At 41.8% G+C, this 19,506-nt stretch overlaps 1 protein-coding gene across 1 annotated transcript in view; it reads right to left on the bottom strand.

Moving 5' to 3' along the window:
* CCDC178 (coiled-coil domain containing 178) overlaps positions 1-19,506 on the bottom strand; it is a 232,156-nt gene that overhangs the window by 154,341 nt on the left and 58,309 nt on the right. The window contains exons 13-17 of the mRNA XM_054724454.1: positions 12,171-12,233; positions 9,941-10,102; positions 8,328-8,441; positions 7,765-7,910; positions 4,283-4,442 (exon numbers count right to left, since the gene is read on the bottom strand). Of these exons, the coding sequence (XP_054580429.1) occupies positions 4,283-4,442; positions 7,765-7,910; positions 8,328-8,441; positions 9,941-10,102; positions 12,171-12,233 (645 nt within the window). The remainder of the gene's footprint in view (positions 1-4,282; positions 4,443-7,764; positions 7,911-8,327; positions 8,442-9,940; positions 10,103-12,170; positions 12,234-19,506) is intronic.

Here is a 19,506-nt window from a genome sequence, read left to right as displayed (position 1 = left end):
TTGACAGTTGAAGCCATGGGAGCCCATGAATCTTAAGGCAGAGAGCTAGAGAATATCTGAAGACAGAATCTGGGTATCCAAGTTGTTACATCATTATCTCTCAGCATTTTTTTTATTCAAATTGTTGACCACTAGGGCTGGGGCTCTGCAGATTCTATATTGGTTGTTGGTAGTATGTTAAGTTCCACATATTTGTGAATTTTCTAGTTTCCTTGTGTAATTAATTTCTGATTTCATACAACTGTGGTTGGAAGATACATAGTATAATTTCAATCTTCTTAAGTTTGTTAAGACCTGTTTCGTGACCTACTATATGTCCATCCTGGACATGTTCCGTGTGCGCTTAGGAAGAATGTGTCTTCTGCTGCTGTTGGATGGAATGCTCTACATATTTCTGTTTGGTCTAAAGTTTAGTTCAAGTCCAGTGTTTCCTTATTGATTTTCTGTCGAGATGATTTATCCATGGTTGAAACTGAGATATTGAAGTCCCTTAGTATTATTGTATTGTTTTCTATGTCTCCCTTCATATCTATTAGTATTTTGTTTAATATATCTAGGTGCTATACTGACATTTTAATCTTAAGCAATTGCATTTGCAAATGATAAGCAATTAGCAAAAACTACTGACATTAAAAAAATCTGTCATATAAGGATATCTGACACGAAGTGTCTACCGGAAAAGACTGAATTTAACTCCTGAACAGCATAATATGTTATTTAAAGTTTGTGTATATTTTTCTTAAACTATTTTATTAGATATTTATATTTCATATTCTATGGTGTGTTTTCTCAGTCCTTAACTAATTACATTGTAGTGTTTTAAAATAAAGTCTTTTATTAAACCACTAGAGGTCCAGTGCATGAATTCGTGCACGGGTGGGGTCCCTCGGCCTGGAAGCTGATCAGGGCCAATGGGGACCGGTGGGCTGAGGATGGACTGCAGGAGGGCTCCAGGGCATGTCCGGCCCTCTTGCTCAGTCCCATTGGGCCAGACCCCAGCAGCAAGCTAACCTACTGGTTGGAGCATCTGTCCCCTGGTGGTTAGTGCGTGTCATAGTGACTGGTTGAGCAGTCAACCGATGGGACACTAAGCATAGTATACTTTTACTAGAGGCCCAGTGCACGAAATTCGTGCATTTGGTGGGGTCCCTCAGCCCAGCCTGCACCCTCTCGCAGTACAGGAGTCCTTGGGGGATCTCTAACTGATGGCTTAGCGCTGCTAAGGAGGCAGAAAAGGCTCCCGCCACCACCGCTGCGTTCGCCAGCCGTGAGCCCGGCTTCTGGCTGAGTGGCGCTCCCCCTGTGGGAGCGCACTGACCACCAGGGGGAAGCTCCTGCATTGAGCATCTGCCCCTCGTGGTCAATGTGTGTCATAGCAACCGGTTGTTCCACTGTTGGGCCAAAACTGGCTCTCCGACATCCCCTGAGGGGTCCTGGATTGCAAGAGGGCTGAGGGACCCCTACTGTGATCGGGGCTGGGGAGGGTCAGGGGAGGTTGGCCAGCCGGGGAGGGATGGCGAAAGGGCTCCAGAGCACGTCTGGCCTGTCTTGCTCAGTACTGATCGGCTGGACCCCAGCAGCAAGCTAACCTACCGGTTGGAGCATCTGCCCTCTGGTGGTCAGTGCACGTCATAGTGAGCAGTTGAGTGGCTTTAGCATATCATTAGCATATTATGCATTGATTGGTTGAACGAATGACTGGACCCTTAGCATATTAGGCTTTTATTATATAGGATTATGTATAATTCCTTCAGATGACCCAAAATTGTGATGAATTCTTTAGCTCAGAGAGGATACCCCAGGACAGTAACATTACATATATAAAGATGCCTAATGAGACTTGTTTTTCTACGGCAATAGCTTACATCACACACACATTTACAAATTGTCATCTCATCCAATTTCTAAACAGGGGTAGAACAGGTTTTCTATGAAGAATCACATTGTCTTTCAACTCTTTAATACTGATAACTGATCCTAATCATAAACAGTGTCACTAATGATGAGATACATCAATCTCTAAACTCTGCATGTTCAAACTCTATGCTTCCAGTCACATAAGATGAATGCATAACCAACAGCTCGCAGAGCACTGATAAGACACAGTTTCATATAAATGCAAGGTTTTGAGAAGCAGTACTGAGATGTTTTGCAGCACCCTTTACTTGCTAGAGAGCAATAGCTAGTTTAACCACTTTCACCCAGAGGAGAGTCAAGTTCTCAGGTCTCATCAGGAAGAGAGAGGGAGTAAGGAAGAGTCGGCTTCTGTACAGCGTGAGGATTCGCCAACGCGTTGGGCCGGCGTAGAATGGACAGTATGCCTGAAATGCTGCTGCTTTTAGTCATTATCATGCACATTGACATCGAAGTGGCCAGATAAGGATATGGTCACCATTTATCCATTCAGTTATTTGAGGATTCATCGAGTGCCTCCTTGTACCAGGCACAGTTCTGAGCTTTTAGGATTCAGAGAATGTGACAGAAACTCTCCTGTCCTCATAGAGAAGAACTATAGCAGCGATTAGTAGAACAATACTGTGTCTTTTAGAATGCACCGTAAGTGCATTTTAGAAAAAAATATATAAACAAGTAATAATTAATGAAAAAAACAAGTCCAGAGACTGGAGCTAAGAGGAAGAGCAACACGAGAGCGTGCGATGTGCCAAGGCACCCGCAGAATGGGAAGACAGAGACGGGCTTCGGGTGGAGAAATACAGACCTCAATGACCGAGAGGCCAGGCGTACAGGACGTTTCTTTGCCTCTCTGCTGCTGACCATATTTTGCCATTTCACTATTACTATTGTTCCAATGAAGTGCTGAAATGCTAGTCAATAAATGATCATTGGGATCCCACTGTGTTCTCAGCACCAGTACGACTGGAAAATATGGCTGAATTCAAGCAACTAATTCTACTGCTGTGATGGAGTATAAGGCGGGGAACGATGCTGGTCAGTAAATGACCGGAGCCTTCTTGTTTTGAGGCGTGCATGCGAGTCTAGGCTTTTCCAGCCTTTTGTACATCACATACCAGAGCTTCAGCGGCTGAAGTTCCAGGAGCTCCTCCAAGAGGCGGCTTCCTCTACTGCCACTAGGTGGCACCAGTTATTTTCATATTTTCAGGCCAAAAAAGAAAACAAAACCTTTTCTACCTAACGGCTATATTTTAAGTGGGAAAAGGTTACCTAGCACCAGTATTAATAAAAGTATTGTTATTTCATTAATAATTTTCTTGGAGGAGAGATCAGAGCTAGCATTAAAGACAGTATATTCATTCACTCACACCGTTGTTTATTCAATGTGTATCTGGCCCAAATAATCTTTTTTAAAAAATATAGTAGCAATGTCTTTGGAAACATAAAGAGAAAAAAATTCACGGAGTATATTAAGTATATATAGCAATAGAATATATAAATATCAGGATCAAAAATAACTGATAAAAATATATTATGATGCTACATATATCTTTAAAATTTTTGCAGGAAATAGTTTTAATAAAAGTCTGGTAGAATTCTTTATTTTTTTAGAAGCAACTTATCATGCACCTCTCAAAAGAGGTAATATTTTTAAATATACTGAAAAACAAGGTATTTACTATTGCGATTAAGGGTAAAAAATGATTACAAAATGTAAAATAGGATAGGAATCACTTAAATATATATCACTTAATCATATCTATATACAAATTTAATATGTATAGCCTTATACAACTTAATCATTCAGATCTGAAAGGATACTTTTTATCACATGATTTCCCTGTTTCTAAGTAGTAAGTGCAATTAAGACATATGCAAAATGTTTCTAAAGAAAAAGCGCATAAAATATTCTCATTTTTCTGAAAAGTGGTTGGTAAACATTCCAAGTATGTTTATTGGGTGGAGGGGTTCGAGGGGGGGGGTGAAAGAGGGGACATCTTTAATACTTTAAAAATAAAGATAAATTTAAACAAAAGAAGTAAAAGGTAACTATCCTCACAGCTCCCATTGAAAATGTAAAAATGGCTCCGGGATACATACAACCTACACTTCAAATCAGTAGCTTTCACCATAAAATAAAGCACGGCGACAAAACGTGTGACGTCAAACGCCCTGAAAGGAACAACATGCTGTGTAAGCGTGTCCGAACTACGTGACAGGGAAAGGGAAACGTTACATGTTTACTGAGCTGACAGATCCATCTTTACATGTAAACGCCGCTGCCTCCGCAGGGTGAAGAATGAGTGCCTCCCACACGAGGCTGTCCCACGTTCCCTTCCTTCCAAAGCAGGGAAAAGGTAACACTCACTTTCAGGTCGGCCAGAGTTTTCTGCCTCATGGTAACGAGATTTCTGTGTCTCTGTTCTTCCTCGTCCAACCTCTCTTCACAGGCTATTTTCTCACTTATGAGATGGTCATAAACAGCTTGTGCATGTTCCTTTTTAAATCTCACAGATACATGTTTCTCCCTATTAAGAAAGCATTGCAATCACCACTAATCAATTTACATTTTATTTTTTTAAATTATACTTATGACACATTTTAACAGACACAATATTGAAAAAAAACTTAGAACTGAAGGGCTTTGGGAAAATTCCCTGGTCCCTTCATTAACCTCCATGGAGCTCTAAGTGATCCAGGTGCAAGGAAAGTTCTGGAGAAATTGAGTGGATTCTCTGGGATGGTGACCCACCATGCCTCTGTTTTGTTGACATTACAGAGGTACCCTTCCTCCATGCAGCATGCAACTCCACGGATACATTTTATTTTTTAAATCCTTACCTGAGGATATGATTATATGATTTTTTACTGGTTTTTAGACAGAAAGGAAAGGGAGAAGGGGAGAAGGGAAAGGAAAGTAAGAGGGAGGAAGAGAGGGAGGGAGGGAGGGAGGGAGGGAGGAGAGAGAGAGAGAGAGAGAGAGAGAGAGAGAGAGAGAGAGAGAGAGAGAAACATCCATCAATCAGTTGCCTCCCGTGTGCGCTGACTGGGGATCAAACCTGCAACCTTTTGGTGTACAGGATGACGCTCCAACTAACAGAGCCATCTGGCCAGGGCTCCAAGGATACAATCTGATTAGATTAAGCCAACCAGCCATGTGGCTGACTATGCAGGAGTGAGTGTATATACATCAAAATAGCCCAATAAGGTGAAAAGCCCTAACTCCATGGAGAAGAGGCTCACAATCACTAACTGTAACCGAGGAGTCATGTTTTCAAAGCTGCGGCCAACAGGTATAAGGAAGAGACCATGAATGAGCACCTGACGCTGAGCTGCTGCATCAACCCACCTGCGGCTCACCCCACCCAGGGCCTCCTGGCACGTAAGAGCCTTTCCCATTGTTTAAGCTGGTGTGTGAGTGTATGTGTATGTGTGTGCGTATGTGTGTGTGTGTGTGTGTGTGCATGTATGCATGTACATGTCTGTGGGTATTTTGTCATATGCAACTAAGTACATCTTGACAAAGAGGTAGAATGATTTTTGTGGTGAGATCAGCAGTGATGTATAATGCAATACTAGCAGAGTGAGCATCAGAAAGTGCTTAACACAGTACTGCGGACGATCCATATGCTGTAGAAAGAATCCCCGGGGCTGGGCAGCAACCAGGATCCAGGATCCGCAGAGCGGCTGCAGCGCAGCGCGGTCCTGCCGCCCACACTCGTCGTCACCTTCACCGGCACAGGAAGCTGCACGGTCAGCCACAGAGACAGCAGGACTCAACGTCTGGAGGAGCTAAAACGTTAAAGTGCTTCGACTAGTGCCCTCTCATTTCGGCCCTCCGAAAAAATAATTAGTGTACCAGTCTGCAGACGAGGAACCTCACCTTCCGCACAATTAGCTTGTGTAAGCCAATGAGTAAATGACAGAACCAGAATTCTCATCCTGTTCTGTCTGTGCTGTTGGACCCAACAGTGAAATTCAGAGAGCAGCAGGTCTGACCTAAACCAAAAACTCTCACAGCTGCCCGCAGCAAACATCCCTGCATCTTGACCACATATACTTTACCCTCTACAGTATTATGATATGAGATTATATTCAGTATAGCATCTTATTAATTATATATATCACATATACTATACATGTTTATATGAATATGTATGTAGGAAAAAAGTGTTTCCTTTCTCAGAGTGGTAAAAAGAACAAACTCTGAAGTCCTATAAGTCTGGGTTTTGATCCTTTTACTTTCTAGTTAAGAAACAATTGTAAACATTTAATGAGAGCCAAGAGTAGCCTTGATAGCTATTATTTTTATTCTTTTTATGAACATATTTATTTTTATCCACATATTTCAATTGTTTTGTATATGCAAGTTTTGTCTCTCTAAAAACTATCTTCAGATGCTTGGAGGTATACTTTCCCACTTGACATTTTTAAAATATATTTTTACTGATTTTAGAGGGGAAGGGAGAGGAAGAGACAGAGAGAAACATCAATGATGAGAGAGAATGTGCCCTGACCCGGAATCAAACCGTGACCTCCTGGTTCATAGGTAGGCGCTCACCCACTGAGCAACTTCCTGGCGTCTGTTTCCTCGGCATTCATATGGGGGCGCTATTACAAAACGTAAGGGTTGTTGTGAGAGCTGGAGGAGATGAGGGGCAAAGATTTCCTGCAAAGTGAACTCTTGAGCACTTTCGCCTCAACAGCACTCTCATGTAGGCACAGGATGGAAGACATGTTAGGTCTGAAATGGTCAGAAGCCTAAAGGAAAAAATCTTCAGCTCCTCAGTTAGATCCTTATAAGTTTAATGTGAATTATACACTTTGAGGCTTATACCTTTGAGCCCCCAAATACTCTTACAGATGATAAACAATGTAGATGGATATCTTCCCAAGTATATAGCCACGCTTCTTTGCCTTCTTATGTGATACACTGAGCATGGCTTGGTCTTGTTCAGATAACCCTATCCGATCATCTGGACAATACCGTTTTACTCTATGGCAACAGCTAAATGAATTCTTGTTGACTTGACTCCATCCAGGTCTACGGTTTTAGGCTGTGCGTAAGTGTTTCTCTGACACTTGATCTCTTGGGGGCCGTGGATTTGCTAATGCCGTATGGGCCTTCTCTACTTAAATCGGAGTCATATTCCTAAGTGTGACCAGTGCGTATTCCTCCAACAGCCCTCCAAGCCCTGTCCTCGATGTGTTGCAAAGTAGGGAATGAGAACCCAGAGGAGCAAAGGAAGACTATGTAAGCGCTAAGTGGGGGTCTACGCATACACCAAGGTTCTCAGAGCACCACTGCTCTCAGCCACAGGCTCTCCTAAGCCTGGTCAGTGGGGGGCGTGCAGGGGGCAGCCTATCCATGTTGCACTCTCACATCGATGTTTCTCTCTCTTCCTTCCCCTTCCTCTCTCTCACATAAGCACATGCAGAATCAATTTAGTGCAACCAATTAGAAATGAGGGGACTGGGTAAGAGGCTTCTGAATAAAGTACCTAAGGTTTTGTAGAATACCTATTTCTAAACTCTTCCTTCAAAACGTATTCAAAAAGTGTGAATGTACAACCATGTATTAACCATGTCATCTAAATGAGAAATACTAAAATTCATGGGAAGGTTTATTAAGTTCATAAGAAATAAAAGTTGTTATACTTGCAAAAAGAGAAGCATTTGCAGTGATTCAAATTGAAATAAACATGGGGGAGCAATGAAAAATGATCAAATAGCACATGTATATTCTACATCAAACTATGACGGGAAATATGGATTGTTTAAAATAGGAATTATCTGTTTTATAAATAATATATTAAACATGTAATATTTTGATACAATTTAAGAACTTACCTCAAAGTGTTCATTATCTGATCAAAAATTATCTTTGCCTTTTCTCTTTCTTCTAGTTCCTTATTCAATTTAGTTAATTTATCTTGATAAAAAGCTGTTTTATATTTAGCTGCCTCTATTTCACCAAAAATTATTGAGTGTTTTGCCTGGAAAAAATATTCAGAGATGTTTTATGTTAAATTCTTGGGATTTAGGGGCACAATTACATTTGGCCATGTGAACAATTAAAGGCAAATAATAACTTTTTATCAATAAAAGCAGTAACTGCCCTGGCGGGCTCAGTTGGTTGGGCGTCGTCCCGTGCACCGGGGTTGCAGGTCAGGGCACATGCCTGTGTCATGAGCTCGGCTTCCCCTGTGAAGGGGGCAGCCTATCAATGTTGCGCTCTCACATCAATGTTTCTCTCTCTCCCTCTCTCTTCCTCTCTCTCTCTCACATAAGCACATGCAGAATCAATTTAGTCAACCAAGAAATGAGGGGCACCCATCCAAAATGAAACGTGCTTGAATAGTTTTCATTGGTATAAAGTATAACTGAAATTCTTTGCATATTAAATTTTTTACCTCAGTTTCTGTTAGTGCTTCTTGGGTTTTCTTCCCCTTTATTTGCAATTTTTTCTTTGTTTTTTCCACATTTGTTTTAACATCGTCTCTCTTTGCAATGATATCACCTAGTTTCTGGGAGACATTCAGAAATTAAGACGTGGAGCATTTACAATCCAATTATCCTGGTTTAGATCAAATAGTTCTCAAGCAACATTCTAGTAACAACAATGTGTATTTTGATATAGAAGGAAAGGAGCACCACACATGAATTACAAAAGCATACGATGACACCCACAATCCCAACATTCAAACTGAATTACCTGGGAAAACCAAACCATACCAATTTTAGCTAAGTAACAACCACAAATAAACTCACATAGAAATGACAAATTTCCATCACAGTATTTAAAATCTCTTAACCAAAAGTAAAACTCCAAATACAAATAATCAATTATCATTATAGAAACTGCATAAAAAAAACTCTCATTCTTTCCAAGGGTTTATGCTAAATACAGGTTCTTTTAATATATAACTATTAAAACATAATAAAAACAAAAATAATGACTAGACTACAGGAAGATAAAAAAAAGCAATGGCTATTATAAAATAAGGGGAAACAAAAGTCATTCATCTTTTCTGGAATTTATTATCAGACTCAGATGATGTACTGAGGCTTTTGCTGCAATTAATGAATTTCCATCATTGATGTAAGTAGGAGTCCTTATCGAAGTCATCTCTCTCACGAGGTGTTAGTTACATGAGCCTACCCAGCATTTGCTGTGTCCACGCTTCATGGACTTGTACAACCTGCCTCTTGCATGTAGGCTCAAGTTTTCTCAAGTCTATGATACAGTTAAACTTTCTCTTTTCTGAGGATCAAAATCAACTTTCATATTAGGAACACTTTTCAGTTCACAAAGATTTTAAAATACAGAAAACTTGAAAATCATTAAAGTCTAACAATATAAAGTTACACCATAATTTGCAATGATAAAAAAAAATCCTGTTGTCAAAATGGCCCAAATGAATAATATGTATGTACTCCCTGCAGCTAAAGACGAGAATGTATAACTCTTACCACACCCTCTATTCTCCAAAAGACTAATGACATGATGTACACATATTTTTCTCCTATTTCCTTGGGAAGGGCTGGTAATATCAGTTACTGCCATGGACTTGTTTTGAAAATATTTTACCGACATTTGCTTTATTTTTCACCCTAGCTGTTTTCTACACGCATCCAACATTTACCATGAAAATGTCCAGATGCATTGTATTTTATATTTGAGTAAAGACAGCTTTAGTTTTATTAATGAGCAGTGAAGACTCTGAATTAAATCTGCCAGAGAGGGCAATCACACCCAATCAATCACACCTCACCTATTGGAAAACTGTGTTTCCTGAGGACACTCACAGACAGAGTAAGGTTCCAGGCCATAGCACTCGGAGTCCTGTGTCGTTCCACTGCAGGTCAGTGGTGGACTCAGGAAGGAGTTACTTATTCTGCCCACGAGTCTATGTCTTCCGAGGTGAAATCACAACTTTCCAAGTAGTAATCTAAAGCCATACCCAGGCTTTGCCAACCTAAGCATTCCTGGGAATTAGTGTCTGGACTAACTGGAGATGCTTACATTGAAGTGCTCTTTGTGGATGGCTTTGATTTTCTCCGCATTTTCTTCCATCTGAAGCAGAGGATCCTCTATTTCCGTCAGGATCAGGGAGTAGATCGCTTTCCTCCTGGTGAGCTCCTCCCTCTCAAGTTCCTCTTCTTCTTGCAGGGAAAACAGTTTTTTCTGCCAACAAAGATGTAAAGTAGTTCATTCAGTTATTAATTTAGACATTTATTGTCTCCACCTTGCATCAGGCAGGAATATTTGCTGTTATTTGAAAACTAGTAGGCCTGGGCACGAATCCATGTGCCAGTAGGTCACAGTTACCCTCCTATAGCTCTCCGCCCGCTGCCCCGCCCTCCTGTAGCTCCCTCTGATCCCCCTGCACCCTCCCCGCCTCATAGCTTGCTGCCCTGCCCCCTCCTGTAGGTCTCGGCCACACGCTTGTAGTTTGCTACCCCACCTTCCTGCAGATCTGTGATATGGTCATTACACAATCGGTCATTACGCCTAGGGGTGTAACGGATTAGTAGCATATTTCTCTCTTATTATATAGGACAAGAGGCCCGGTGCATGAAATTCGTGCACAGGTCGGGGGAGGGTTGTGTCCCTCAGCCCAGCTTGCACCCTCTCCAATCTGGGACCCCTCGAGAGATGCCCAACTGCCCATTTAGGCCTGATCCTGGTGGGATTGGGCCTAAACGGGCAGTCGGACATCCTTCTCACAATCCAGGACTGCTGGCTCCCAACCACTCACCTGCCTGCCTGTCTGACTGCACCTAACTGCTTCTGCCTGCCAGCCTAATCACCCCCTAACCACTCCCCTGCCAGCCTGATCGATGCCTAACTGCTCCCCTGCTGGCCCAATTGCCCCCAACTGCCCTCCCCTGCTGTCCTGGTCACCCCTAACTGCTCTCCCCTGCCGGCCAGGTCGCCCCTAACTCTCCTCCCCTGCAGGCCTGGTCGCCCCCAACTGTCCTCTCCTGCTGGCCTGGTCACCCCCAACTGACCTCCCTTGCCAGCCTGGTTGCCCCTAACTGCCTTCCCCTGCAGGCCTGGTTGCCCCTCACTGCCCTCCCCTGCTGGCCTAATCGCCCTCAACTTCCCTCCCCTGCTGGCTATCTTGTGGTGGCCATCTTGTGTCTACATGGGGGCAGCCATCTTGTGTGTTGGAATGATGGTCAATTTGCATATTACCCTTTTATTAGGTAGGATAATGCCACCATTAAAAGCAACTGGTATCCATATAGCCAATTTAAAGAGTGTACAGTTATTTACAAAAATGATGAGAAAAATATCGATGAACAATAAAAATCAAACATTCTTAAGCAAATATTGGAAGATATAAGGTTAGAGAACACACTAACAATAAATTTTGAAATATACCGGTATGTTAATTCCTGAAATCAAAGACCAAAGAAAAGCCATCAACAAGAAGTTAATAACAAAATATTAAGCAAAAAGAGCTGAGAGATCATAGAATTATTAAACATGCAAATAAATTAGGAAACCTGGCATTTTCAAACATATGGAAGTAGAGAAACACTGCTTTATATGTTTGAAAATGTCAAATTTCCTAATAGAAGAAAATGCAAAATTTGTGTTTCTTTCAAAGAGGATCAGAGGTGCAGATAATCTCAAATCATCTTTAAAAGTAACACTGTTTTGAATTGTTTTGTCTCTGGATTTTAGTATTCCTATAACAATAATTTCAAATATTTATGCATTTTGAGGGGGAGACATTCTAGAAAGATGCCAGGGATCAAAACACCCAACCTGGGTTTCAAAGAATACGTATGTGGTGTAGATAAAGATAAAAAAAAAAATAAAACTGATTTTATAGCTATAATGCTCTGTCTCAAATTTTTTTTCACATAGAAAAACCGGAGCATGCTTTTCTTTTAGTGTTAAACAAGGAGATTCGATGGAAAGACACTAGACGCGAAGGAAACGTGGCATCATCACAAAGCAAGCGAAAGGACACTTAGCAAGAGGCTCCCTCTGCCCCTTCACTGGACTGGCAGACACTGCCATTCCGCCACAGAATGCGAGCCGGCTCAGAGCTCAGTCCCTTTCTGCTTGACCGGACACCGCTGGTGCTCCACGGAGGCAAACTGTCCTCAGCTACGCAGAGAAAACTGCAGGCTTGCAAGCCAAGCAGTAAAAGATGCCTCATTACAGACAAATTTAAAATGCTAAGTGAAATGCAAATTAAAGGAAGAATAAAATATTAAAAGCAAATTAGGATTACCTGAAGCATCATTCCATTAGCCACTTCACTTCGAGTGATTTTTTTCAAGAACTCTTCTCTGCCCTGTAAATCATCAAAAACTTTTAGAGAGGAGTTTTTATTTACATAATGTCAGAAAACATTTTTTAAAGACAACTGCTAACACGAGACACATTTTACTTACGTTGTAACAAAAAACAAAATATTTGTTACAAACTGAGTATTAAAAACAAACACGCCCGGCCTAGCCACTTTGGCTCAGTGGGTAGAGTGTCGGCCTGCGGACCAAACCGTTCAGGGTTCGATTCTGGTCAAGGGCACATACCTTGGTTGCAGGCTCCTCCCGGCCTGGGCCCTGGTAGGGGCTCTAGCCAGAGGCAACCAATCAATACGTTTCTCTCACATTGATGTTTCTGTCTTTCCCTCTCTCCTCCACTCTCCCCAAAAATCAATGGAAAAATATCCTCAGGCAAGGATTAACAACAACGACCAAAAATAATAACAAGCCTGCTGTAATTGGAGGCAAAGTTAGCATGGGATAGGATGCAGAATTTCAATTCAAGGGACTTTGTACTTTATAATCTGCAACGAAAATGAGAGTAATCAAAAAGGGAAAAAACTAGCCAGTCTTCAATTCCTCTTTTTAAAAACTATCCTTTTGTTTTTAATATTAATTTCCATAAAGAACACATTCAACTTAGAAAACGAGATCGATACAATTCAAGTTTGATGTTTGCAAAATGGAATCAGATTTTCCATTTGGCTAAAATGCTTCATTTCCCCCCACTTTTCATCCTCTTTTCACTTTTTTTTTTACATCATTCCTTGAAAATCAGTGGGCAAAATATATTTGGAAAAATCTTTGTGTTACTTGGATAAAGAGTTTTAAACTCTTTTCTCAGTTGTATTATATATTAGCACACAACCAGATTGGGAAATAATTCAAAATGTTTCTCTATTTTATTTTTAACAATTTTTAAAAATTTATTTTTATTGTTGACATTATTACAGATGCCACCCATTCCCCCTGCTTTGCTCCCTTCACCCAGAACCCACCCCACCCCAGGCCTTCACTGCACTATTGTCTATGTCCATAGGTTATGCATATCTATATCTATATCTATATCTATATCTATATCTATATCTATATTTATACCTATATACTAGAGGCCAGGTGCATGATATTCGTGCACTGGGGGGAGAAGGGGGTCCCTCAGCCAGGCCTGCGCCCTCTCGCAGTCCAGGACCCCTCAGGGAATGTCTGCCGGCAGGCTTAGGCCCGCTCCCTATGGGAGCACATTGACCTCCAGGAGGCAGCTCCTGCATTGAGCATCTGCCCCCTGTTGGTCAGTGTGTGTCACAATGACCAGTTGTTCCACCGTTCAGTCGATTTGCATATTAGGGTTTTATTATATAGGATAAGCCTAAGTGACAGAACAACTGGTCGCTATGACATGCACTGACCACCAGGGGGCAGACACTCAACACAGGAGCTGCCCCCTGGTGGCCAGTGCGCTCCCACAGCGGGAGCGCCGCTTAGCTGACTGTTGGGTGCCAGACGCAGGGCTCACGGCTGAGGGCCGCAACCCAGAGACCGAAGCAGAGCGGCCGCAAGCCTACCGAGCGGCAGTGGCAGGCGCGTCGGGGCCAGGATGAGCAGGAGTGGCAGGCAGGAACGGCAGGGGGCGCTGGACTGTCAGTTTCGGCTAGGTCCCTGTAGGCCATGCCAAAGGACCCCACTGGTGAACAAATCCGTGCACCAGGCTTCTAGTATGCATATAAATTATTTGCTTAATCTCTTCCCTCACCCCCACGACCCCCTTCCCTCTGAGATCTATCAGTCTGTTCCATGCATCCATATCTCTGGACATATATAGTTCATCAGTTTATTTTGTTCATTAGATTCCACATATAAGTGAGACCATGTGATATTTGTCTTCCTCTGACTGGCTTATTTTGCATAACATAACAAATCTCCAGGTCCCTCCATGCTGTCACAAAGGGTACGAGATCCTTCTTTTCTGCTGCTGCGTCGTATTCCATGGTGTAAATGTACCACAGCTTTTTTGTCCTGATGGGCATTTGGGCTGTTTCCAGATCTTAGCTATTGTAAGTAGTGCTGCCATGAACATAGGGGTGCATACATTCATTCTGATTGCTGTTTGGGGATTCTTAGGATATATTCCTGGGAGTGGGATCACTGGGTCAAATGGCAATTCCATTTTTAATGTTTGAGAATAGTCCACATGGGTTTCCACAGTGGCTGCACCAGCCTGCATTCCCACCAGCTGTGTACTAGGGTTCCCTTTTCTCCACATCCTCACCGGCACTTGTTGTTTGTTGATTTGTTGATGGTAGCCATTCTGACAGGTGTGAGGAGATACCTCATTGTCATTTTAATTTGCATCTCCCTGGTGATCAGTGACATTGAGTATTTTTTCCTATGTCTCTTGGCTTTCTGTATGTCCTCTTTGGAGAAGTGTCTATCCAGGTCCTTTTCCCATTTTAAATTGGGTTGTTTTGCCTTCCTTTTATTGAGTTGTGTGAGTTCTTTATACCTTTTGGAAATTAACCCCTTATCAGATGTATCATTGGCAAATATGTTCTCCCATCCAGTGGGTTCCATTTTCATTCTGAAGACTGTTTCGTTGGCTGTGCAGAAGCATTTTAGTTTGATGTAGTCCCATTTGTTTATTTTTATTTCCTTTGTTTCTCCTGATCTAAGAGGTGTATCAGCAAAAATTTTGCTCTGTGAGGTGTCCGACGCCGGGGCTGACCAGCAGCCCGAGCGATGGATGAGTGATGACTCTCACACAGTTTCTGAAAAGAGGCTAAGGCACTATAGGCTACCGCCGCCAAGTAGCCCTGTTCGCCTGCCTCCGTTAGCGTTTACTGTCACAACAGCCTGAACTAAAATTAACCTCTAGACACAATCAGCAGGGTGAGCATCCTTGAGAAAGCACGTGCTTCTACAAGGTCGGGACTAAAGACTAAACATAGAGATTCCAGCAAAACGCCCGGGGGATCAGACTTGTTTGGAAAAGTCGGGGTAGGGGCTGCCGCCTCCGGCAAGGTCCCCGACCTTTTGGAGAATCCTCCTCACCGACCTTCCAGCCAAGTCCCGTGCTTCCCACAGTCTGAGATTTTACTGCCTATGTTTTCTTCAAGGATTTTGATGGTTTAGAGACTTACTAGTACAGTTAAGTCTTTTGTCCATTTTGAGTTTATTCTTGTGTATGGTGCAAGCTGGTGGTCTAGTTAAAGTTCCTTCTGCTTTAGAATCACTCCCTGGAACCCTTATTTGAGAGACAAGTTCGCTTGTAGATAGTCTGCCCTCCACATTTAAAAGGGAAGCATAGCTTTGCAGAGGTAAAGTAGAGGTTCAGAAATGTTTCTAGCATCCCTCCTTCATTACAGCCTCATTCATAGCACGTCCCCCACCCCCAGGGTCTACAGAGACAATATAAAGAAACAATTTGGTAAGTCTCTCCTACAAATCTTTTTCTTGCAATAGCAACTCATCAACATTATGCTTTCCCAAAGTGAAAGAAAAACTCCAACATAGGAAAAAGAAATATTCTAAGGAAAGCAATAACTTTATTGTAGTACCTCACCTAAGGATATACCTACATCTAAAGCCAATTTATACAATGAAATATTTTGAAAGTTTTAATGAAATTTAGTTGCTTCTTCTAACATGATAGTAGACATAGTGGTTTATCAATTTGTTTTATACTTGGGAACCAAATTAAAAATGCCTGTATAAACTGGAGAAAATATATTGTATTCCAAAACACAGTGCTACATTTTACCTTTGTCAGAAACTAATTGAAAAAAAGGAAGGAAGGGAGGGAGGCAGGGAGGGAGGGAGAGAGAGAGGAGGGAGAGAGAGAGAGAGAGAGAAAGAACTGAGAAGATGAGTTGGGATGGTAAGCCATGAAACTGTAAAGATAAACAAATACCAGATTATGTAGGATCCCTAAGGCACAATAAGAAAAACAGTGCAGTCTACTGGGCAAGGTGTGTGTTTTAGAAAGGTCACTTTGGCTGCAATATGGACCGATTCGTTTTTGTTTCCTTAAAATTCATTCATTCATCCTTCAAAGTCCTTTTTTATTATTATAATCCAGTAAGACAGTAGTTCATTGTTTAAATGAATTTAAGTCCCTGAACTTAAAGATATCAATATTATACAATGGAAGGCTGCTGAGAACAGTACCGGCATTCAATCAGTACAAACTGCTATAGACCTAACTTACACAGGTAACTAGGGTGTGGTCTCAGTAAAATACCGAATTTGCCTCCTCACCATTGTTCCTTCTGTGGGTGCCTTCCCTCATCCTGAGGGCTGCGGCTGCTCCCTACATTTGCTGTTCCTGTACTGTTTAGGGCTGGGTCACCAAGCTTTCTCTGTAACAGGCTAGATAGGAAATAATTTAGGCTTTGGGGAATAATGTCTCTGTCCATTCTGGTTTAGGAAAAAAAAATTAAAATATCAAAAAATCATGCTGAAGAGCTTGAAAGAAGCTGAGCGAAAGGGGGTGAGAGCAACTGCAATGCTGGGGAGAACCCGCAGTAAAAAGCAATGTGGCCTTTGACCAGCTGCCTGGTTTGACCAGTCAGAAACCAGCAGGTGGCAGCAGAGAGCTATTCTACGGGAAGCGCCTTCTAGGACAAAGGAAGCTGCAAAGCAGAGTCTGCTGAGTGAGGGCTGTGTGCAGAAACTCCTGTTCAAGAGAAAGGAGGGTGAGCACCACATGTGAATACATAAAGGGCATAACTGAGGCAGTAGCAGCATCTGTGTTTCAGGGACTGGAGGGCACTAAGAAAAAAGAAAACTCGTATTATTATCTAAGCTCTGAGACCAGGAAGAGAGAAAGAGATCTTAAAATTCAGAGTTAAATTCATAAAACAAAATTTGGAATTTGTGCGAATACCCGAGGGCCTGACGGACTAGTGGGGCTGGCAGCTCTGGCTGTGCGCTGTCGGGGCACTTTTTTGGTGGCCAGGCCCCTAACCGAGTCCAAGTGGCAGCCCGACCTGCTTCTAAAAATAAACACAAGGTATTATTTTGTCTTTACTTATAATTTTTTAATCTTCACCTGAGGATATCTTTCCACTGATTTGTAGAGAGAGTGGAAGGGAGAGGGAGACACACACACACACACACACACACACACACACACACAGAGAAACATTGATATGAGAGAGCCACACTGATTGGTTGCCTCCTGCATGTACCCCGATCAGGGCCAGGCGCCTGCAACCTAGATACGTGCCCTTGACCAGAATCGAACCCAGGACCCTTCAGTCTGCAGGCCGACGCTCTATCCACTGATCCAAACTAGCTAGGGCTCTTTATTTTTTTAAAGGACGGTTTTATGTGTCTTTTGTAAAAACACTTTAAAATTACTAAACATAAATTAAAATAACTCAGATCCCTAAACCCAGAGATACGCATTATGCCTTTTTAGCGTATTCCCTTTTAGGTCTAGGGGTTCAAGTTTTTATCTTTGGTGAAGTCAGCCTAGCAAGATCTTTCTCAGCCACTAAAAATAGCAGAAGTCCCATTAACTTTTTAAAATTCAAAATTGAATAAATTTATAATTTATTCTTATACTCATATTTAACTACTATTCTATTACTGAGAAATTTGTGTATTTAAATTTCCCCACCATATGCTAACTCTATTCATGCTTTCCATAAACACTGAGTACCTACATTCTAAAGACATAACACATTGTCTTTTTCTAGCACTAAAAATAACCCTTAAACATCTAAACAAACTTAAAAGACTAGAAAATCATACAATGTCTGCTGTGAGACCATAATAGAATTAAACTAGAAATCAATAACAAAGATACTGGAAAAATCCCCAAATATGTGAAGACTAAATAACATATTTCTAAGTACACATGTTCAAAGAATAAATCTCAAAATGTATGTGTTTAGCCCGGCCGGAGTGGCTCCGTAATTGAGCATCGACCTATGAACCAGGAGGTCACGGTTCGATTCCCCATGGGGGCACATGTCCGGGTTGTGGGCTTGATCCCCAGTGGGGGGCATGCAGGAGGCAGCTGTTCAATGATTCTTTCTCATCATTGATGTTTCTACCTCTCACTCCTTCTCCCTTCCTCTCTGAAATCAATGAAAAAATATATATATTTTAAAAGGCATGTGTTTATTTATTTCACTTAGTTTTAGTTTTATTATTTTAACCTGGAACAGAGTGGCCTGATGTTGTACTTTTCCACAAAAAGTCCAGTATGTTCAAATAAAACACCTTCCAAATCCTTGCCACTGGCTGAGAAGCCTTCTTTTGAAGTGTGAAGAAGTATTTAATATCTGATGAGAGCTCTCAGCATTTGTTACACTAGCACAGTCTTCATACAAAGCTGGACGATTATCTGTTCACCCCATCCATAACATAACTGAATACCTATTACCATTTTATTGATTTATCTCCCATCATTATTGGCTAATTTTACCCTGGGTCTTGGCTAATCTTGTCTTTTCTGAATAGATCAGGTTATTGGAATTGAAGGTACTTAAAAATAGGGGTAAGTCATCTTTAACATCTGGAAAATTCCAGAAACTTCTAGATATCTTGATTGTTCGAAGTTCCTTCTAGTCTATGACTGCCTAAAAATTACCAGGCATTTCACAGATGCATTCATTTGCGAGAACATAACTGGCAAACTCCTCCCCTGAGGCTTCAGCAAGTTATTTTTCAGAGTTAGCTTACAGGTACTATTGCTCTAACTAATTTCTAGAAGGCATGAATTTAAGGACTAATTTCAGGCCAGGATCAACAAATACACAAAGTTGTCTACCAGAAAAAAAATGAAGTCCAGACTCGGAAAATTATACAGACTTTCATTAATTAGTCGTGAAAGACAGTAGGGCCATTCCAAAGGCAGAAACCACAAACTTGAATTGCTACACACCTGAGTTATCTAAGGACTACCTAGAAATGGCATTATCACCCTGACACAGACACACCTGTGTACATCATAGACATTTAATGTCCTACATACTGAGCTCAGAGATGAGCAGAAGCAGCCGGCAATGGGAAACATTCCCCACAGGGAGTAATTTATTCCTGTTGCTTACTTCTCGTTATCTCTCAGCTCCCATGGGGCAGAGGAGGCTCGTGATGAACCATTTCTTCCATTGTGCTGGGATAAAGCCGGGGACACTTTGCTCTGGGTGGACAAAACCAGCACGGGGGCGTCTCACCACGTCTGCACTCTGCCTAAAGTATACGGTGTGGCAACACAGAACTTAGAAAAATCACCACTAACGCCACAGCTTTCTCGGTGAGTCTCAGGCTATTGAAGCAATATTTCTGAAGAAT

The sequence above is a fragment of the Eptesicus fuscus genome, chromosome 12, assembly GCF_027574615.1.
Source record: "Eptesicus fuscus isolate TK198812 chromosome 12, DD_ASM_mEF_20220401, whole genome shotgun sequence".
In the NCBI taxonomy this organism is placed as follows: Eukaryota; Metazoa; Chordata; class Mammalia; order Chiroptera; family Vespertilionidae; genus Eptesicus; species Eptesicus fuscus.
The sequence above is the reverse complement of the archived record's forward strand: the minus strand, read 5'-3'. Positions and strand labels throughout refer to the sequence as shown.